This window comes from Harpia harpyja, chromosome 21 (genome assembly GCF_026419915.1).
Source record: "Harpia harpyja isolate bHarHar1 chromosome 21, bHarHar1 primary haplotype, whole genome shotgun sequence".
NCBI lineage: Eukaryota > Metazoa > Chordata > Aves > Accipitriformes > Accipitridae > Harpia > Harpia harpyja.
In genome coordinates, this window is record NC_068960.1 from 16,519,621 (window position 1) to 16,542,180 (window position 22,560).

Below are 22,560 nucleotides of genomic sequence, written 5' to 3' on the forward strand. Positions count from 1 at the left end.
CAAAACCTTTCAAGTTCTGTGCAACTCAGCTATTGCCAAACTCCTATTCGCAATGCCTGTCATGGTCTTCCTTCTGCTTAAAGTCTGCTACTGTACCTAGACATACTAGGAGGTAGAGCAGAGAGAAGTTTCTACCCCACTGAAACAACTAGCAATTATTCCAGATTAATGTTACTGTGCTCATGATGTCAGCTTCTCTTCCTCTCCTAGCTGGGAAAAGGAAGACAGTTTTTAAGGGTTGCCTCTGATGTGATAATGGTGCTCTCTCTGTGTTGGCAGCTTCCCTGACCCCACCTCTGATGAAGGTCATAGCAGATGGGTATCATTTACTAGTGGAGCTGGAAGACATGGGGCCTGCCTTTCAGTTTTGTGTTGTCTATTGGAAGAAGGGCCAGGAGAGTAGGGTGAGTTTTACCCTCGGGTTTTGGGCAATAACAGAGAGCCCACATACTTAGAGTGAAAGCATACAGACATTGCCCAGGGCCTGTTTGCCATTCCAAGCTCCTGCTGTGAGGCTCGAGGGCCTGCCTGGCATCAGTGTGTGCCATATTCCTCTACACATACCAGTGGGTTGCTCTTACCCCCATGGAGAAGCTTGTCTGTTCTTTCCACATTTCCTTCCCTGAGAAGAGGAATCACCCCAGGGATGTCAACTATTGAAAGAAACCAGAAGTCAGGAACTGAAGGTGTTTATGCTGACTTTCTTCTCTGAACTTCATTTGGTTTACTCAGACCAAGATTAAGGTGTTACACTGAGGTGCTGACAAAGTTTTCTCACAAGTTTTTTGTAAAACAGCTTGCCTGTAACAGTGAGCTGTAACTTGCTTAGCTGAGGGTATTGCTTACACCTGGATAATACTGCAGTAGTGACAATTTATGTTCCATTCAGGTCCTTCTGTTTTCACTAGACATCGATTTTTTTCTTCCTCCCAGGAACTTGGTGCTTCCATAGCACCTAAGAACATAAAAGCAGCCATATATAGTCAGGGACCGTCAAACCCAGTATCTTCTCTCTGCCAGTGGGCAATGGAGATGACCAAAGGAGATAGTAAGGAGAGAGCCTGTGTGTAATTACACTTAGATTATTTTCTGAGATTTCAGAGACACAGCTCCAGGAAATTCCTGAGCCAGAAATGATATCATTAATAGCTCCTGATGATTTTTTGTTCCATTAATTTATCTGTTCTGGTTTTCAAGCTATGTAAACTTTTAGCATGCACAACTTCCTGTAGTCAGGAGTTCTGCAGCTTAAGTGTTGTGCAGTCTGTCTTGGTTTAAAGGGGAGAGAGAGACACAGAACAGTTATTCCCTATTCACTTTCCTCACCACTCTAACAGTTTTATATTGTGTATCTTTTTTCCAGGCCAAGGACTCCCAGACTACTTAGTTGTTCCCTGTGGAAGCCCTTCTAGCTATTTTTGCCTTTAGCAAGGTGGACAGGGAGTAAACCTGCACAGTTCAAGGTGCAGGAGCACTATGAGTTAGCACCATAAAACAAGTCTTCACAGTCTTTTCTTTTCTCAGAAATTGTTGACATGGGTGACTACCACACAGCTGACTATTCCATGAAACCTGAACCCCATGTTCCTGTTTCTGATGGGGGATGCTCAATTTAAGGTCCAGTCACTGACTGTAAAAATGAAGGGGAAAAATTCCCATGAGCATCATTTCACTTTTATCTGTGTTGAATTTAATTTGTCATTTTATTACAAGATCCTCTTGCAGTTCTTCACAGTTGGCTGTCATCTTTATTATTCTGAAGTGGTTTTTTAGTATCATTAGCATGTATCAGTTTTCATTTTTCTTCCTGATCATCTGTAGTAACACAGTGGTGAGCACAGATCTGCATGGGCCTCCACCATGTCTTCCTTCCACTCTGAGAAAGGATTAGCAATTTAATAATACAAAAGTCTTTCTTCTATCAGGAAGCAGCAGGACCAGGTGTGCTCACTATGAGCAGGAAGTCAGGAGCCAAGGGTGATCCCAGTGCAAGCAGTGCCCTCCCCAATGAAGCACAGACCCACATGGTCTGACCACAGTGGGCAGAATCAGGTACTGGTAACAGGGTCCATTACCAGCCCCAGACAAGGCAAGTGATGAACCAGGCCCAGGGTCCATACAGAGACCCCAGCCAGGAGCAAAAGGAGGACCAGAGACAGGGCTGGAGGACAAGGCTGCCATGTACTTAATCAAGGGTCCATCCAGGAGACAAGTTACATAAAATGTAGGTCCAAGGTCCATCCAGGAGACAGAGCTGGAGACAGGCACACCTCCAGCTTAGCTCAGACTGGGACTGAAGGCCCTGGGCTGAGCTTAAATGGGGCTCCTGGGCCATGGACAGAAGGCTGAAGATGCAGGGGGCAGGCAGGGCTGGTCAGGGCCATTGCAGCCTGGTTAGTGCACTCAGAGGTCCAATGCCTTTTTATCCCATGGCTGTTAGCTTAATAGGCTTTTGAAATAGATCTTCTTGACTACCTTTTGGAAATCCAAGTAAATGAGATCAACCTTGTCCATGAGCTTTCTGACACCTTAGAAAGAATCATATAGGTTTGTATCTGACTGCATTTTATGAATTAAATGTTAACTCTTCTTCAGTATATGGTATTAATCACCTAAACATTAATTCCAAACTTCAGAATAGTTTCTACCAACTGGACTGTCACAAGCATCAGGTTTGCTGGTCAGTACATGTCCAGTTCTCTGCTGGGACTCTTTTAATTTTTTTTTTTAATAATTATCACATTTGACATGTCTGACTTGAGGTTTTTGCAAGAGGTTACACACCCCTGGTAGTGATTGACCTGATTTTGTCCTTGAAATCTTTTTAAACTAATGGCCCTCAAGATCATCTTTCTGTGGAGGAGGATATTTTGATGGTGAGAAGGACTTGCCCTGCCAGGAGAACCCTACTGGGTGTTGGAGGTGTCTGTATGTGTGTGATGCTGGAGGCTAATGAGCTCTTCTGTGAGCGCAGGCTTTGCATCTGCAACACAGCAACATTAGGATCAACTAGCTAATTGTTACCTGTCCTCTCAGGACTAGGAATTCTGGGAATAACAACTTCATTTTGCCAGCAGTTAACTGAGTCCTATTTATTGCAAAAAAATAGTGTACTGGTGGTCATATGCTGTTTGAGGGTTGCTGAAATGTGTTACAGTTGCACACACCAAATTCACTTGCTCCTCACTAGCCCAGTCCATCCTCTCTGTGCTCTAGTGTCATTTTGGTACCCCAGCAAAGACTCAGATCAGTGAAGACCTTAGTCATCAAGCCCTTACACCGGGGAGGAGGTGGTGTGGCCCAACATCATCATTATGGCTCTTTGTCTCACAGCTCCTTCTTTCCATCCCTTCCTACCCTTCCAGATGTGTGTGGTCTCATTCTGCACTCCACTGTGCTTCCTCATTTGCTGCTTTTCTCCCTCTCTCCTCTTATTCACACAGTCCTCTCTGACACCTCCTGCTGCTCCTTTCTTTTCTCCCAGTAAAGTCTGGGATAGCATCACATTAGGACTCCTGTTCTCAGTTAGCTCCTTGCCCTGTGTTCTAATGCTCTCTCTCCTGAGCCTGTGGCAGATACAGCAGAAGGTGGTGAAAGAAGTCAGCTCTGTGGTTCACCTGGACACCATGGAGGCAGGACCTGATTATTGTGTAAAAGCTCAGACATATGTTGAGGCGATCAACAGAAGCAGCAGCTTCAGCCAGACACAGTGCGTGAGAGCACAAGGTAACAGTCGGCCTTCCTTCCTATTCCCCTGGTGTAGTCATGCCCGAGAAGGATACCCCAGCAGTTCTTCCTTTTATTTCCACTCAATAACTCCAGTCTTGTTTGCAAATGTGCTGCCCATTTGTTCCTTGGGGGAGGTAAAAAAGGAAGACTCAGGAGTGCAGCCCCCTACACTGGCACTGGTATCCTACCTGGAGTGTGCCGACAAAGAATCTCACCAAGGTGGGTGGGAAGAGCAGCCACAGAGGGTGCAGGCTAACTGCATTGAGTGGTTTGTCCTCAGTCTCTTTGAGAAGTTTTGCTGCTTCTGTTATTTCTAGGTGGCACATCCATGTGGCTGGTTACTGCCCTCATCTCCTCTGCTGGCTTAGCTGTGGCTGCTTTGACCCTGCCTTTCCTTACCTGGAAAACATGTAAAATCTTCCAGTATTCCTGCTGCCCTGTTGCTGTCCTGCCAGACACACTGGTAAGTTTTTTTACTGTGCTTTATCGGTTTTTAGGGTGCTGGGTAGTCACAAGGTCATGAGGCGGGCAGAAAAAGCAGACACATGCATAGGAAGCCTTGCTCATTCCCGTGTGATGGGCTGAGCTGCAGGAGTCAAGCAGCCCACATGAATTAGCTGCACAGCTGTCACTGCCTTCGGCCTAGAGCCCTGAACAGGGAAGATGCTGCTGATGCTTGTGGGGAAGCAGCTTGGGAGGCATGGACTGAGCCTGCCTGACCAGCTGCTCCCTGAAAAAAACAGCTGTGTCATTGGCAACAGTGCTCCATGTGTTGTGGTTCCAGCACTGAGCTTCTCAACTCCTTGGTGAGGAGAAATCAATCATCAAAAGCAGCCTCTTTTCTCGCTCACTCAGGAGGAGTGTGTTTCAGTCAGTAGCTTAAATACGCTGTCCAGTTCAAGTGAGAATGCAGGCAGCAGCTTTTGTGGCTGTAGGTTCCTGAGCCCTGGGTCTTTGGGCAGTAGTGCCAGGAAGGATGAGAAGAATGGTTTGTGGGGAAAAGTAGAAGACAGACAGACAAACTCATCAGCCTGAGGGTGTTTGAGTGAGTGCATTTGTTTTACAGAAAGTATCAGAGGCCCCCACCCAGCTGATACTGTGTGGCAGTGAAGAAGCTGAGCAATGTGATCTGATGGTGTGTGTGATGCCCTCAGAAGAAGTTCTCCGACTGTGGATTCAAGAAACACTTTAGAGCACCCCAGAAAAAAACAGTCTGTGAAAACCGATCTTGTAAGCAGAGCTGGCAGATTGTGCCCCAGCCACTTTCCTCAGAGTGTCAATAAGTAACATTGTTTTCTTTGTGTCTAAAAGCTGCTGCAAACCAAAGCTGGTGTGTATGATGAGCATGTGGCTGGTGCTCCTCCACTTTGTAACATCTTCATCCATCTACATAAAAAGCCAGTAAAGGTCACAGGTGACAACTGCCAGTTTCTATACTTTCCCTTCATACCCATACCCGTGACCAGACAAGGCCAGACGAGGATGGGGCTTTGAGCAACCTGGTCTAGTGGAAGGTGTCCCTATCCATGGCAGGGCGCTTGGAACAAGATGATCTTTAAAGTCCCTTCCAACCCAAACCATTATAAGATTCTATAAGTTAACTCATGTTCCCTGTACCTCTGCCAACCACATCAATGGTCCCAAGGCAGAGCCCAGCCATCAGCCACCAGAATTTCACCAGAGCAATAAATGTAGAGCCCAGTCCCTTAGTTGCAAACCGTTTCAGCCTCAGTATTTTTAAGAGAAATTGAGCAGCTAGTAAGAGCTTCTTACGTGGCTAAAACAGCTGGAATGAGCAGGGAAAAAAAACGCTTTTAGGGCTGCAGGCCCTGACCTGAGGTTACACTCATTGAAAAGGGTGTTGACAGTGGCTGGACACAATAATTTGCTGCATGTAACTGATAACAATGTATGGTGCCAACAAAACTTACAGACAGTGCCATGAGGGATGGCTGGGTTTCACCAGTGCTTAGGGGGGAGTGATGTGAAAAACAGCCAGACTTCAAAGATGCTTGGAGGGAGCACTGAGAACCTTTTGGGGAGCAGAGCTTTGCAAGACCAGCAGCATCGCTAATGCTATATAGGGCCAAGATCACCTAGGCAAGTGTCAAAAATACAAAAGCTGGATATGCATGAAGGAAAACTAGGATCTTTAGGGAAAAGATAATCAGAGGTGAATTGTTTAAATGAGAGGGAATTGGAGTGGAGAAAGATAGGATCAAGAAATGGGAAAAGAAATGGGAAAGGGGACAAAAAGGTGTGCAAATCATGTGGTCAGGATCGTCCAGGGTGCCTGCAGAGCATCCCTGTGGTTCAACACTACACCTGAAGCAGGACGTTGATTATGTCACACAAGGAAAACCTGATTCTGTGGTCAGGAGGGCCAGGGTGAGAGGCAACTGGAGTGCTTATCATGGCTAGTGGAGGAATATCAGGATGGATGGATCAAGCATCCCAGCATTACTGTGTTAGTGGCCATTCCAGGCTTGATGACTTCATTGTCTTCCAGATATCTTGTCATCATCTTAAGGAATGAAATTGCAAAAGACAAAGATAAATTCCTGCTAAATAGAAATAAATTATAGTTGTTCTGTGGATATTGCAATTATGGCTGTCACTTCGAAGAAAAGTAATCTATTACCTGGGGAGCAGAGACTTGTGTTAGCAGGACATGAAAAGACTTCGAGCTGAAAAGCTTTTTTTAAAAGCTATCAGTGGATCTAATGAAATGTAAGATCTCTTTCTTAAAGACTGTGCCTTTTTAAATTTCATTCTTGCAATCTTGCATCAGGCCATCAGGTGGCAACAACGCACCGTGAGAAAAGTAGAAGTGACTCAGGACTATTCGTACCTCTGTGTTCACGCCCCAGTCGCTGGCTAGCACCTCACTTTCGTGTTGCAGCCCAGTTGCTTGTTTTATTCCTGTCTCACTAGCTTCTGTCTGGACAGTATTAGGATATAGTGCTTTGGTGTTAAAATAGTACTAATAGTTTAACTAATAGTTAAATTGGTACTGCTGAATCGGTAGCAAATTACACAGTGAGAAAATCTGTGCAAGTCTGAGCACTGAAGACTCAGGGTTGATTTTCATGGTTGTTGATAGTTAATTAAGAAATGCCTAGTTGCAAACACCCATACGATGATGGGCCCTGACAAGGAGAAGATTTGGGAGCAAAGAGGAGAAGGGCATGCGTATGGGCTGATATGACAAGTGCTGAAAGGCCCAGCAGGTCTTGTGTGTGGCTGCCCATTACAGAGGCCTTGGTGGTAAAGCTGGTTTAGAGAGCTCCTATGCCTCTCCTTTATCCTTATTTTATTTCCCATTGATTTGGATGAGTTCAGTGGCTTGGTTTCTAGTGTGCCCCACAGGGTTGTCCCCATACAGGACTTGTCCATTCCATGGCTATAGGTCTGAACAGCCTTAGCAGTTCCTCCTATCTCTCCCCCCGCCACCCCTGCCCCCGTCCCCGACACTGTTGCATTACAGCAGGACCAGCAATTTTTTAGGGATACAGAGGAAAGCGGGGGGGGGGGGGAGCTTGTTAATTTGAATGTGAAGGGCTTTAAAAATTATTATTTTCCAGCTGCATATTAAGCATATGTTTCTTTCCCACTTGCAGTAACAGAATTTATGCCCTTCCTCATTGCCAATAAAATGGTTAAACAGGACAGTACAAAACTGCCCAGACAATGTTAAACAAAAGAAATGTCTGAAAAAAATTCTTATGATAGGGAGATGGAAGGGAACTGTTTAAGAGGCCGCTGCCATCTTAGCAAGACCATATTCAATTTGCATCAGGATATTCCAGTTTGTATCTGTGGAGAATTGAAGCCAAATTTGAGATGCTGTTTGAAAGTCCCTGGAAAGCTTCTCACTTTGAAGTATGTGCTGCATTTTGTTAAGCCTGAAAATCATGGTAAAGAACAAGAGCAATTCCTTTGTCATCCATGTACGTAGTAGGACGGTGGCATTGGCATAGGCAGCTGCCATCAGTCACTCTCTTTAGCTCATTCCCATGCATTGCAAGAGTTAATTGTGCCTTAGCAGTCATGGCAACGGCTGCCTTTGATAACTGATTTTGCTCCCAGGACCATGATACTACATTTCAAAGGACCAGACAAGTAACTGCAGCGAAGAGCAATATGTACTGATGAACTTTGCTCTGTTTCTTTCCATTGATGTGGTAGTAAATGGCTCCATTTCTTTCAAAATATCTTTTTTACTTTCCTCAAAAAATGTTGCATGAAAACAAAGCACAAACCTGTATCACCTTTTTAGTGAATTTTGTTTCTATGCTGCATGTAACCTGTGGGATGTGATTCCAAAAATCCAACTTTTTCCTGAAGACTTTGTAAGAACAGAAGAACAGAAGAAATGCTGATAAGACTGGTTTTCAAAGAAAAAATTATTCAGTCTATTGAATGCATACCAGCATAAAGACCATTGATTACATGAACACTTAAAGAGTTTCATGGTATTACGGGGTTGACAAGAAAGCAAGGAATCTGTTCCATGACACTAACTGGCTGGAATATAGCCTAATTTTTCCTGTGAAGTATAGCTCCTTAGAAGTAAGTATATTACTGTTGGCAATTTTTAAGGGCTGATATTAATCTACAGTCCAGCATTTCACTGTCCAATCAAACTGAGATCTTAATTTGATAAATTACCATTTTAAGTATTTTCTGCATTATTACAGTATGTCTTGTCTCTTTAAAAAGTTACCTTTTTTTCTTGCAAAATCAAAAAGTAACCAAAATCACTACTTTGACTACAAATCAATTCAACTTCTTGTGAAGGTGGTACTGTGTCCTGCAAATGAAGTGCTACAAAGATGATAAACATCTAAACCACTGCAGACAAAGAAGTTTATTGTTTAAAGAGTTTATGTAGAGACGATTCTGTTGCTATTAAAGTGCAAAACTGCAGAAACAGAAAATTACTCAGTTCAGATCTCTTGTGGTCTTCTCAATAAATGGAACTATAAAAAAATTCAGAAATTACTAAATCAAGGTATAAAAGGAATTAAAAGATGGCAAGGTTAAGTGAAATTGCCCAAATAAATACTACACATGGAGACCTAATTTGGTTTCATTCAGCATATGGGCTATAATTTAGCTATTACTACAGAAATGGCTACTTCTGAGGAGTTTAATGTTCATGATTTGCTTGGGATCAAACTCAGACCTTCGTTAACGGCCGAGGACACACTCTCGTGGTGCAGGCCAGCAGGCAGTGATCCTACCCTGCAGACATCCTGTTCACCCCAACAGCCTGCAGTCCCAGAGCGAGGTTTGACAGGAGCTTGCACTTGCTTTACAGATCTTCAGTGCTGGAATAAAATAGAGAAAAGAGGAATCTTCCAGCCTGAACTTTCCTGGTGCGGCTGTGTTTAATGAAGTTAACGGCTAACTTTGCCCACACCAGGGTCTGCTGTGCCACCCCAGAGTCTGTCATTCCTCACCACGGACTCAGGAGGAGAGTGGTGGCTCTGCAAGGTGAGGTGAGCTGGCTCCAAGGTGGGAAGCGTTGCCGTCTCCCAACAAAGCGCACTTTCCCCAGTCCCCACACAAGAAGGTCCAGGGGCAATGACCAGTGTCAGGCCCAATCACTGGACAAGTCTGCAGTGATGAGACTGGTTGGTCAGGACCAGGACATCAAACATGGCCAGGCACAGACAGAGCTACAGCGTGGCTCTGGCAATGACCAATGACCAGGGCTTGAGCTCAAAGGCAGTTCCCAACAGAGAGGAGGTCCTGGTAAGAATTTTCACAGTCCTCTCGCACAGCAGTCTGATCCCAGGTGATATGGATGCACCATATCTGAGCTGGTCTTGGACACAGGCCCTCCAGCCACTGACTCCAGGGCGTTTATCAACCTCCCCTACAAGCAAGATGAAGGACCTATGTCTTCATTGTCCCTTGGGACATTAACAGCATTTGAATTTTTTAAATTAGTTTTACATTATCCTTTTTTTTTTTATCAGACAACTGAATCAAGAGCATGAGACCTATTTAAAGATACAGCAAAGGCTTAAAGTAAATGCATTCCACCTGTCAAAAAAGACTTTAGGAAGAGCAGAGAAGTGTTGGCATGGTGAAATAGCAAGGTGAGGGATGATAGTAAAAGCAATAAGGCATCCTTCAAAAACCTTAAGTCATATCCAAACAAGAAAAAAAGGAGGGAACACAATTTCTATCTGATGAAATGTAAACACACAATAAATCAGGACAAAAAGAATTTGAGATACAGCTTCCTACAAACATCTAAACTAATAATAGATCCTAGGAATGGGATGCTTGCCAGGGAGTCTGCAGGGCCAACAGATGATCACGTATCAAAGGAGCTCTCAGAGAAGTTAGAGCCATGTCAGAAAAACCAACTACATTTGTAATAATTCTGCTTACTGTGAAGGAGCTTATGAAGGTTCCCATGCTGAATCTTTATGCCTGAAAGCATAGGATTACCTTTCACCAGTGGATGTGCTTGGAATATTTGTTCATTAGGAATAAAATGGATAAATTACTCTGATATTCAGCCTGGAGTTCCTCGTGTGGGTGGGAGATTTGAATACTAGCTGTGGTGCATAGCTCCTCATATGATCCCAGGATAATCCAGGCTGGAAGAGACCTCAGCAGGTCTCCAGTCTAACCTCCTGCTCAGAGCAGGGCCAACTCTCATGTCAGACCAGACTGCTCAGGGCTTTTTTCCGGTCTGGGCTTGCAAATCCCCAAAACTGGAAACTGCACAACCTCTCTCAGCAACCTGTTCACCTTCTTGGCTGTCCTCATGGTGGAGAAATGTCTCCTTAAGTCTGGACAGAAGCACTGTTGCATTATACTGGGCATAATACTGAATTTGTCAAGGCCCCTGGTAGTTCTGGTCTAGGTTTGACGTTAGCTTGGCGTGGGGGGTTGAATCAAAAGACCTCCAGACAGCCCTTTCAACCACAAATATTCTACAATTCATGCTTAGCAGAACTATTTTAACTGAGTGCTCTATATCAAATTATGCAGTCCATTTTGTGTTATGGGGGTTACATTAACATACTCAGAATAACAGAATTCTGTGAAACCTGAATGACTTGGAGACTACCAGTAGAGCACATGGTGGAGAAAAGTGGGATCTCTTCAAAGATGCACACAACCTTAGAGAGGTGAAGTGTTCCCTACCAGAGACCTTGCAGGAAACTGAGAATAGAAAGGACTTTTCCCCGTCCAAAACTCAGTCAAGGAAGGGGCTGGAAAGAGTAAATATTCATGATCAGCTGTGAGCCTGGAAATACAACTTGAGGCTCCCAAGCTGAGCAGGCAGTCCTTATGCTACTGCTGAACTTTTTCCCTCCTGCAACTTCATTCCCATTTAAGTTCCCAGAAGATTTATTGCATTTTTCCTTTGAACAATTGCTCTTTCATTTTGCCCCCCTGCTGAGGCCAAAGAGTTCACATAGTCCTGTGAAAGTGGTCTTTGATACAAACCAGCTGCAGCTCTATACTTTTTAACATATTGTGGTCTTCAAACCAACCTCCCACTGTATAATCCTTATCTGTTCACTGCTGTGCTTTCATTCTGTTAAGTAGCGTCCTGCTCGTCCTCCAGGTTGCTCATATATCTCATCCCTCCTGCTGCTATCCAGACAGACTGATGGCTAACATTTTCCCTCTTTTTGCCAAGTCCTGGCCTTGACTCCCTGTTCTGCCATCTGGTACAACTTCATTGTTAATTTTGACATCATTCCCATCACTCTGCTGAGTTTGGTACTACCTCAAATGTCCTGCAGTTTAGAGGATGTCTCTCGCCATGACACTGTGTGTCATTATGGGATAGTCTTACCCAGGCCTTCTCAGCTTCTCATATTGTCCATACAGTTTGGCATTTTCTTAGTCATGTCTGCATAATCATTCATTTCTCTTCCAATGCACTGTGAAATATTGTCCCCTGCTAGGCACAAGCTTTCTGTGCACCAGCCTGTCATCTGCCTGTTGACCTTTTCTCTTCCACTTGGAACAGTTATGCAATTACCTGGCTTTGCCATGAAAAGATATCTTTTCCCCTCTGTTTTGCTTTTACTATTGATCTCCTGATTTTTATTTTTGTTGCTTCGTCTTCTACTGTCTTCCCAGGGGGAAAGACTTCTGCTCAAATTGAGATTTGGTACCAAAATGATTAAAATCTGCTTGTTGTATGTATAAATTTGCTGCGTTCTGTAGCTTCTGTCTCAATGTAGACTGAATGCAGGATTTTGTAAAATTCAGCTTCAGCTTCTAGAGCCAACCTGACTATCCTGCCTTCCTGCGCTTGCCAAACTTTGCACTCACCTTCAGGATCACTACCCTGCTTCCATTTGTCTCTGAGCCAGCAACACTACTTGAGATCATGAGCACAGCCCAGGGGCTCTTGATCCATTGGCTTGGAATATGCCTTCAGTGACAAAATGTATGCTCATTCTCTGCAAGTCGTACTGGCCCCATCGAAAAGCCATCCCTGTACATAAGTAGCCTCTCCTGCTCTGCTCTGGTAAAGTCTATTTTCCCAAATGCATTTTGTACAGGGTACAATTTCTGCAGAGAGTATACAGAAACATGAATCCCAGGGTAGAGACTTTGCTCAGACAAATCTGCCTGGCCACCCCTTTTTGAACTAAAATCTCATTGCCAAATCATATTCTACCACTTACAATGCCTGGGCATACAGATGAATCCTAATTATGGGAATAAAATACACAGACATAGAAATAAGCAACATTATTCTGCACATAAATGACACCAAATGTACACAGTTTACTCCTTTGCCAGGCAGAAACTGAAAACTGCAGTCATTTAAACATTCTAGCTTCTGTCCCTAAAAATATATTGATAATCGAAGGGAAAAATGTCTTTAAAAAAAAGGAAGGGAAAGGTGATACCTGAGAGGAGTTAAAATGCTATTTCAGCATTTGAGTCTGTTCTGAGGAAGAAGTCAGATTTTCATTAAATCCGTCTCCAATTTGGTTGCTTTGCCACAAGGGCTAGGATGGAATGTTTCTGAGATCTATATGATTTCAAAAGATTTTGATCAACTGTCAGTGATCAACCAGCATCAGTGTAACCCTAGCAATGTTTCAAAAAATGGAAGTGATATAAACAAATTCATCTGTAGTTAGCAGATTAGGCACCTCCAAAGGCATAGTGGGATATGACAATATATAACTTTATATGAATGTGGAAATCAGATGCCTAGGTTATAAAAGAGCATGTTTGTGTAAGGGGCCCTTTGAGGTTTCTCAGCATTGCTATGTTTATTGTGGCCACCTTTGCTTTGGGGCTACTATTTTTCCAGGCTAAGGATTCTATGAATATTGAAAGGCTCACAAGCTGCCATTAAGGCTTTGATGTGCAAGAATGCTTCTTTAACTGTAGCAATAAAGAACCTGAGTTCTGCTTCTAGAGTTCTTAAGTAAGTGAGCTTGTAACTTCTTTTAAAAACAAACATATCTGAGCAAAGTTAACCTTAACAGAAGTACTAAATATTAATTAAACTTCCATCTTAATCCAATCCAACGGTATGCATCTTGATTGTGAGAAGATTCCAAGACAGAAAAATTTCTAATTCAGGGTCAAAAGTAGGATACCATTACATTTTATTCACTCCCAGAGTAGGTGGACACATGTAAATAACCTATTGGGAATGGTCTCAGGAATATCTAACTTCCTCAGCTATGATCTTTTGGACTGCCTTTTCAGGCAACTTAGCCAGTCAACTCTCCTAGACACGATTTACAGCATGACTCAGGCCTGCCATTTGTTTTCATCTCCCTTCCTCTCCACCAGCTGCTGGAAGAATTAAATACAGGTAAGTACAAATTTGTTAGCATCCCAGTCCTATTACAAATATAAGGACCACCCAGTTTTTACACAGAGAGCTGTGCTGGAAATACTCTGTTTGGGACAGACTGCAAATCAGAGAGCTGCAGAGACCCCTTTTGTTAGCAGAAGAAAGAGTGCCTATACTCTTTGAATGGCACAGTCCTGGTGTCCAAGCAAAGATAAGCAACACTGACAACTGATTAAAATCCAAACCAGCTATTCTGAAGAGGGCAGTTAGGAATGTCTTGTCTACTGACCAGTGACACTGGGCCAAGGAAATTGTTATGGGGAAAACATACAGGAGAATCAACAGTTTGTTTTACTACTTTCCTTTCTGTCAAGACTGCTAAAGGTCTTTGCTACAGTACTGTCAGAAACCATTTTTTGCCTGGTCGGTTTAGGAACAGGAAGAATTTCCTGAGCAATCTTCTTGTGCTTGACTCAATGCCCACAAGCAAAGTGCATGGAAGACACACTTTAAGTCAAAAGTCAAACTGAAGACCAAGATTTCATATAGTATTAATATCCAGCCCACCTTCAAATATATCCTAGTGGGACTGTCCATTTGCTGAAGGCTTAATTTCTGTTAAAAAATCAGTAATGTGTCTCAGCAGCATCTCTTAGATGAACAGGATTGTACAGCTCAGCCTGTGGGCTCAGTGTACTAAGCGTTGCTGCTGAACACAGACTACTTTGGGTCAGAGTTCTGAGAAAAAAAATTTTAAATGAGGTGAAAACAGCAAAAGGTAGCCTACATATGGAATGGAAAGAAGACAAACTATGTATAGTTGACTAACATACATGGTAGTGAGCTGGGGGAAGTATGTAGAGCATTTCCATCCTAACCCTCTTCTCCAAATATAAAAGTCAATCCTGTTATGTGACAGAGGTAAGGAAAAAACTGCCATTCTGCTGGACAGAGTGGGGACAGAGGAATTATATTGGGGGCACACCAAGAATTCATGTTTGCCACAGTAAGAGAACAGAAAAAGATGAGCTATGCAGATCTCTATGTCAAAGGAGGAAAATTCTGACTAGAAAAGGAGATTTTGAACCATTCGCAAGACGAATGAATTGACCAAGTGGATTCTGTGGCTCTGTGGTGCTGAGAAAAAGCAAAGATGAGCTACCAGGAGGGGTCCAACCCAAGGCGGCAGGAGGAGCCGGGAAGCCCAGTCCAGTGACAGCTGGAAAAGACAATACAGACATGTGAGGAAGCCCAGGAGGACAGACCCATAAGAAATGAGAATTTAAAGAAAAGCTGTAGGGGTTTGTAAATATTGATTTTAAACCAGCATATAATCCCATGCAGTTGACACTGCTGGTATCAAATAAACAACCAGATGAAGCTCACCATGCCCCCATCATCACCAGAGGACCCAAACATAGGGCTTCCTCTCATTTTAGTGAATGTTGTTTCTGCTTCCCACTAGTGAAAACCACCGCCTGATTGAAAGGGTTCCTTTGCAAATGCTATCATTATTTTAAATCCTCTGGGTCAAATTCTTTTTGTACTCAAGTAAGTACTGAGTAATAACAATTTACACTGATCCTATAAGAAATAGTAAAGGAAAAGGGATTTAGCTATAACTCATGAAAGTAGTTTTTTCTCACAACATCAGAGAAAAGCCATTGCTGCAAAAAGGATTTTAAAGGTTCTTGTAGCCACAACATGAGAACTACTTCTCTATAGCATTCAAACCCTTCTGCTTTACTATTAAAGATAATACCACATAAATACAACTTAATCCAGGCATCTGAACTGCCTTCTGCAACATATGTATGATCTTTCCATTTTTATACCCAACAAATCTGATAAACAAAGATTATATAAAGAGAAATCGTTGGAGCATTTACAGTGTGAGTATAGCACAGACTAGTTTCCTTCTTTTCGAGTAATCCCAACGTATACAGCCAGAGGAGTCTAATAATCAGAAAAAAACTGACTTCTGTTAGGAAAAAGAAAATAATTAATGTTAAAAAAATTCCCTGACTTTGGGCGTACTTTACTTTGTGCTGAATATTTTTAAATGCTTAAGATTCTAAAAGCTCTGTATCACAAAAGAAACCAAATTTCTACTTTACTTTGGTTTTTTTTTTTTTATGTCTACTGCCACCATCTCTGTTCTCAACAGCCCTGTCAGACCAAAAAACAAGAATAAAGAAGATAAGGAGGAACAGAAATAGAAATATCTGTTAGGATTAGGAGTAAAAACAAAATCTAAAAAATATTTAGGACAAAATTATCACAGATAAACAAACTCTTTGATGCCCACCCCTCAGGGAGATGGGCATGGGGAGAAACAGTGTGCAGACGTTGGTGCTGGGACCAGAAAACACAAGCCACAGAGCAGTAGATAGAGAAGATTTGTGAGAAAAGACCTGTAAAGACCTGTATTTGCACTTGAAAAAGTGTGATGATTCAGATGCTGACAGCCCCTTGAAAGATAATCCTGAAGAAGAGCACTAGGTTTCTCGTGAAGGCATTCTGTCATAGTTTAAATTGCATTGTTTATTCCTCTAAGCAGGCAGATAAGCCTGAGAAACACAGGAACGTACAAATGCATTTCTATCTGGAATGTCCTGCAACATAAAAATAATTGAAGTAATAATCCTGTGGTCCTCTAAATAGCTATCATCTGTATTTCTTGCACACATTAAAACCAATCAAATAATGCTGATTATTTGGCTGCAAGATGAAATGCTGAAAGGACTGGAACATGGAGAGGCATGGTGCAATTCCAACAGGACGAGGAAGACTGTGCACAGAGGCACTCTGCTAGCGCAGGCCACTGGAATAATCTGGTGCTGAGGAGGTAGTAGTCATCATGTACAGGCAGGAGTGGGCAAAATGAAGGCCAGTTAGGTAGGAAAGTATCCACAGTACAAAGCTATTGCACTAACCTTGCAAAGTTGCTATCACAATTGTTCTCACAGAGCAGCATTTTCTAGTAATTTGCTAGTTTACAACAAAATGGCTAAAGCCAAGTGATTCTGTATAAATAGTGAAAATGTCACAAACAGTTGGAACCAGACATGCAGGACAGGCACCAACAAGAGGCATAACACAGAGTCTGATGGCTACCTGTGAGGGGGGCAACAGGGAGCCAGGAACTGGTCCCTAAAGTCTTATGTAGTAGCTTGCTAAGGAGGAACTCCACCTGGTCTTTCCCGGCTTTATTCAAGGAGCTGGAGAAACTACCACCACATTTCATGTCTGTGGGCAGTAAGGCCCAGGATGAGCTTTGCGTGTTGAGTCAATGATGTGCTGACTTAACAGAGTAGAGGGTGTGAGATGAGAGCATTGTCCCATCTATTAGTATGAGCCTGTGGGGGTGCATGGTTTTTTCCAGGGCTTACTGGAAACCCACTGCTGGACAGGGACTCCAAACAAGACTGGAAGGAAATCTCACTCAGTCCAAAGCCCAGGAGGTATGTGTAACTTCTTCACCGCAGAAAATTGCATTCATCTACCAAGGACACACAACTGCTGTGTGACAAACGTGGCCAACCTCAGTGCTTGAATGCAAGGTCTTACAGATTGTACCACCACCACCATCAGGTGCCCTGGTCTCCTCACAGCACTCAGTATCTAGTGAGATAGCGCTGAGCAATGTGGAAAGAGGTCATAAACTCTACAAGTCAGCCAACCAACAAGACAGGACAACACACTTCTCTTTGGCAATGGGATATTATGCAGCGCTCCCTGCTCTCACAGCATTGCCATCTGGCAAGTGAAGGCCGGGGCTTGCTCTCTCCATCTGCACAAACCAGGGCCTACAAAATGTCCTACAGACCCGCTTCAAACAGAACATCTGCATGGGCTGTGTCTGGAAATGAAAGCCTGAGAAAGGGGCTCCACTTGGTATTGTGAAGGACGTGGGTTTGACTCATCGCACTCTTGCAAATCCAAATTCCTCTGGGGCTTTGCTGACTGCCCGAGCAGTCAGACAGAGAATTACACCGGTACACTGACGGCAAAATCAAACCCTTGATTTACTACTCACTAGCTCAGAGCAGAAAAGCTAAAGTACCACTTCACCCCTCCTCCTGCTCCTGGACAAACCTCTACCCGCCGGTATATACAAAATGTACTTCGCAGCTCGGAACAACGGTTCTTTTAGGGACTAAGATGTGACACCACCCCCCAGCCCAACTCGGCCACCAGCGCGCCGCAGCGGTCCCCGAGGTGTGCCGCGGCCGGCGGCGGCAGCGGCGGCGGCAGCGGCGGCGGCAGCGGCGGCGGCAGCGGCGGCGGCAGCGGCGGCGGCAGCGGCGGCGGCAGCGGCGGCGGCAGCAGCAGCGGCAGCAGCCGGCCCTGCCGCCGGCCTCCCGCCGAGTTTCTCCTGCCTCATCCTATGGGAGCAGAGGAGAGCGAGTCCCGCAGCCTGCAGGTGTCTCCCGGCGGAGGAGGCTGCGGAGCCCCTCGGGATCATGTGTGGTACCCGAGCAGATGTTCACTCGCCCTCGGTGCTCTTTGTGAGGCAGACCCTCTCTGATCCCGTCAGCCCGCTGAAGCACACCGACTACAAGAGGACGGCCGCACTCCCGCGCCTGCAGCTGCTCCTTTAACGTACAAAGGCAGGATTTCAAGTGAAGAGAAGAATGGGAGTCTGGCTGCAGCGTTTCCTTCGCTGCTACAACAACAGAGTGGAAGAGCCTGAGAGTTTTGATATTTGGAAAACTGGATTCTGAATCGTGAGAGGCTTTGACCTCCCCCCCCCCAAATAAAACAAACCCCTTTGACTTCTTCTCTCAGCAGGAGGGGGAGGGAGGGCGGATTTACCATGAAGACAAATCGAAGATGCAGAGCCCTGCTAGCAGTGAGTCTGAATCTGATGGCTCTCCTTTTCTCCACAACAGCTTTTATCACGACCCACTGGTGTGAGGGCACACAGAGGGTCCCTAAGCCGAGCTGTGGGAAAGAGAAGAAGACGAACTGCCTCAACTACAGCGGGAATGAGACTGCAAATGAGACAAACCAGAATGTGGTTCATTACAGCTGGGAGACGGGAGATGACCGCTTCCTTTTCAGGTATTTCCACACTGGGATCTGGTACTCCTGTGAGGAAAATATCAATGCTGCTGGTAAGTATAAACCAACTTCCTTCCAGCTTGTGTTGCTTTGTGTTTGGCTCAGTGTGATAAACACACAGGCAAGCTGTTCTGTGCTGTATCTTAAAGCAGATTCGCCCTGCAGAGAGAGGCAGGATTTTAACAGTTCTTTGTTGAAAAGCAACCTGTTTCCAGCGAGGGCAAGGATTTGCTTGTTTACCTGCTGGGTGATGCAGGGTCTATGCTCTAAAGCCAGCTGAACCTCTGATAAGCAGTATGTGCTACCCTCACGGGCACTGCAGCCAGAGACTGGTCAGTGCTTCCCTTCTGGGAGCTGCTCCCTGGAGCGCACAAAAGACAGCGGATGGTAGTTGTTAAGGAGGTTCTGACATCTAATTGTAAGTGCCCCTGAAATAACCCCTAGGACAGTGGTCTGAATGACAGCGAAAGCCCAAAGGTCACAGTTTTTATCACGCTGTAGCCTAGACCGCATCTTTTCTGGTATCCCTTAAGCAAATGACCACCCACGAACCCTTCCTGGTGGCTGGATTGTATGTTTATTGAAGTAGAGTACAGAAATGGCAGTGAAAGGGCACAACTGGGCACAAGAAAGCTCATTTCTGTTCCCTGCCCAGCCATTTACTTGCTGAGAACCACTCAAGAAGACACCTCTCCAGCTTATCAGTGCATTCATTTCCTCTGCTGTACCCTGGCACTTACCAAGAAATAAAACACTGGAGGGTGGATGGAAGGTAGCAGCCATGGGACTGATTTAAGTCTCAACGGATGCAAACTGACAGTCCCTACTCCCAGAGCTGTCTGGTAGAGCTAACATCCAAACTCTGCTTTCGAAAGAGCTTTTTTCTAGATTATGCGACTGGAAAATAAAGTTTAGAAATGTGGCACAGTATGAGATAATGGTGGCTCGTGGATACTGGTTCCTCCTTGCTGGGCTGTTTCCATTCTATTCTATCCTGCCATTGCTCAAGGAGTAGACTGGGGAATTGGTCCTTTGCCACTGTTGCGAGAGAGGAACAGTTAATCATCCTACATGTTGTGTCTCTGAGGACACAACCTCCCTGATAATGGGAAGTTTATGAGATCCTGGTAAAACTGCTCTGTAAGGATGTACTATAAAGTGGGGCAAAACTTGGGCAGCAGCTCACAGTCCATTTCACCCCAAGGTGCTGTGTATACCCACTGGTATTTTTGAGGATAGTGCTTCAAGAATTAGTTGGTCATTAAAATTCAATTTAATGTATGAAAAGGAAAGTTCATGAACTCCAGCCTTGGGACTGTCGATAAACAGCTCCATGCTGAAATGAAAGCACCAAAGTAACCCTCTTGATGTTAGAAAAAAATATAGAAAAAAAGATGTTGTGTCTTACTGATTTGGAAATAAACTTAGGCCACAGCAGCCTGAGTGAGCAGCGTAAGACTCTCTGACTTTTTGAGCGTCTTAACTGGGATTGGGACAATCAAGCATGCCCAAATTTCTGGCAGATATTGAAAGCTTTCCAAGCCAAGATTTATGTGTGAGGTAAGTTGTAACTGTGTGACTCTAGCCCACTCAGAAAACTGAGTTATATGTGGGAGAAGAGAAACACAGTGATCTATTCTGTACTGGGTAAACAAAGCTGTGCTGTAGTGGGTGATTTCAGGAGATAGCTGGAAGCCAGCTTTAGAAAGTTATGGTGAAAGCAGGAAAGAAGGGGTTGTTTCTCCCTCCCCACACGGCCACAGCAGCCACATGTGTGTTTCCTCTTATTTGAAACACTAACTTGGTGAAAAGTACTCTTCAGTTAGCAGTCCAGGAGTGACCAACCTTTGGAAAGAATCCAGCCAGGTAAGGGGATATATTGGCTTAGACATTCAGCTGCCTCATTCAGGATTTACCATAGTTTTTTCTGGTAAGGACAGGAACAATGTAATGGACACAGGTCTAAATTTGTCCCTAAGAGTGTCAACATAAAATAACCATGAAAGGTCTTCATTCAGACTTATGGGTTTGTAATACCAGACTGTCAGTATGTTGTCATGGCCTTTTGCAGCCTGACTGGCGATCATTTTACCCGAGCTCCAGGGCAGCGATGCACCAGCCAGCCTCAATACAACAGCACTGTGATCAGGCTTATACGTACACCCCCAACGCTCTGTGTATCTGTGGGTAATGCATTCCATAGGCTCATCACACTGCCCACAGCACACTTACTGACCACAGTCCTGTAGGTATCACAAGTCATACAGTCACCGTATCGTTAATAAACACCCTAGGATGCCAGGAGAACATCCAGAAAATACCACTAAGCACACAGTTAGTAGTGTATTGAATTAGTCAAAATCCCTAGCCTGAATGCACTCCATACATTCAATAACACCTTTCTTAAAGCTTTACCAATAGCACACTGAAAATGACTGCAACAACAAACTTCCTCCAGGCAAAGTCCTTTCAGTAGCCACTCCATAGCCTCACACCTCTGTCAGCAGAACATCTGGCCACAATCCATGGTCAGCACCATTCCTACAGCTCCTGAACTATGCCTGATTCCTTACTGCTGGTGCCTGAAGTTAAGCAACATGAATCCACCAGGAACACATGAATGCCAGTAACGGTCTCTGTGGTTGTGATGCTGTCAAAACCCTCCAGAGACTCCTAACATGCCCAGCTGTGAGCCACTTTCTTCATCTAGCCACCAGGCTTTTGACTTCTCTCTCCCTACGCTCACAGTACTGTCAAAACTTCCAGCTCTCTGCACTGGTGCAGCTGCAACACAGCAGATCTTGTAGTGCAGATACAACAGGACCAGTTCCCAGAAGGTTGATACTGCAAGGGACAGGATTGCAGGGCTTCCAGTTGGCTGGAGGGGCTGGGACTCGGTCACACCTTAAAATGACATTTAGGTTGCAATGAAACAAATTTTTGCCTGTCTTGTCCTCCCACTGTTTACCTGAAATGTCCATTTAGATTCCAGAGGTAGAGGTGCAAAAATCATGCCATCCACACTCTGTGCAGAGACTAGCAAAGCGGGCCTTCATCTTGTTGCAAGTTTCTAGTTTTCACTGACATCTCTAACAGAGATTAAATGTTGTGATTATTTCTGAAATAATTTGCAAATCTAGTGTTTATTTTCATCCAGCACGTCTAGGATGGCTAAAGAATCCAAAAAGCATTTAGCACCTGAGAAATATAATTGCGAACAGAGGGACTGGAGCATACATATTTCATTGGTGGGTGAGTCCTGTAATTATTTAGCACAACTTCTGACTCAAAAGTATGCTGAATCCCAGCCTACCAAAAAGAGGATGAAGGGTGTCCCTTTCAGAGTGGGTTCAACGCTTTGCATCCCACATGGGTGCAGGTACCTTCTGTAAGAGCGATGCACCTAATCTCCAGAAAGCAATGAAGGTAAAGCATACCCTACAAGCTCTGCAGATTGTGCTGGTCACGAGTCCTGTTCTGCACTCACACACTGCACCAGGCACTTGGTGCTTCCTCCTGGGCCATGAATTCCTTGTCTATGGCCAGGTGTCTCAGAGCCAAGCTCTCTACCATTTCAATTCTTTTTGAGTATGACTTTAAGTGCATATCTGATTTCACACCTGCAGTCTAGGTCTCTGCTTGTGTCAGTACTGGACACCTCACAAGATACCAGGCAAGTGATGTGCTAATAGCAACAGTGGTAAACTAGCTGGTAGATTCCATGACTCAAGAACATACATGCCACAAAAAAATTAACACATCAAGTAGGTAAGGTGACATACCTTATCCTAACAGGTAGAGGAGTTTGCAAGCTGGGAAGCAATAACAAGTTAGCCGATTTTGCTCAATAGTGTGTTTGCTTTGATTTTAATAGAAAAAAACATGAACTCAGATCTTTTTTTAGTTGCTAATGAACAGACAATCTCAGTAATAGCATCCACATTCAGAGG

At 44.3% G+C, this 22,560-nt stretch overlaps 2 protein-coding genes across 4 annotated transcripts in view; both read left to right on the forward strand.

Annotated features, from left to right (window-relative positions):
• IL20RB (interleukin 20 receptor subunit beta) overlaps window positions 1-5,166 on the forward strand; it is a 37,482-nt gene extending 32,316 nt beyond the window's left edge. Inside the window, exons 5-8 of the mRNA XM_052772559.1 lie at window positions 280-404; window positions 3,576-3,726; window positions 4,047-4,192; window positions 4,796-5,166. Of these exons, the coding sequence (XP_052628519.1) occupies window positions 280-404; window positions 3,576-3,726; window positions 4,047-4,192; window positions 4,796-4,921 (548 nt within the window). The 3' untranslated portion in view covers window positions 4,922-5,166. The remainder of the gene's footprint in view (window positions 1-279; window positions 405-3,575; window positions 3,727-4,046; window positions 4,193-4,795) is intronic.
• An 11,713-nt stretch (window positions 5,167-16,879) lies between these two features.
• Window positions 16,880-22,560, forward strand: part of LOC128134846 (uncharacterized) — a 60,227-nt gene continuing 54,546 nt past the window's right edge. Inside the window, exon 1 of one of the 3 annotated variants that reach the window (XM_052773030.1) lies at window positions 16,880-18,663. In XM_052773030.1, the coding sequence (XP_052628990.1) occupies window positions 18,363-18,663 (301 nt within the window). In that variant the 5' untranslated portion in view covers window positions 16,880-18,362. The remainder of the gene's footprint in view (window positions 18,664-22,560) is intronic. The other 2 variants (XM_052773031.1, XM_052773029.1) reach the window with 2 other exon arrangements.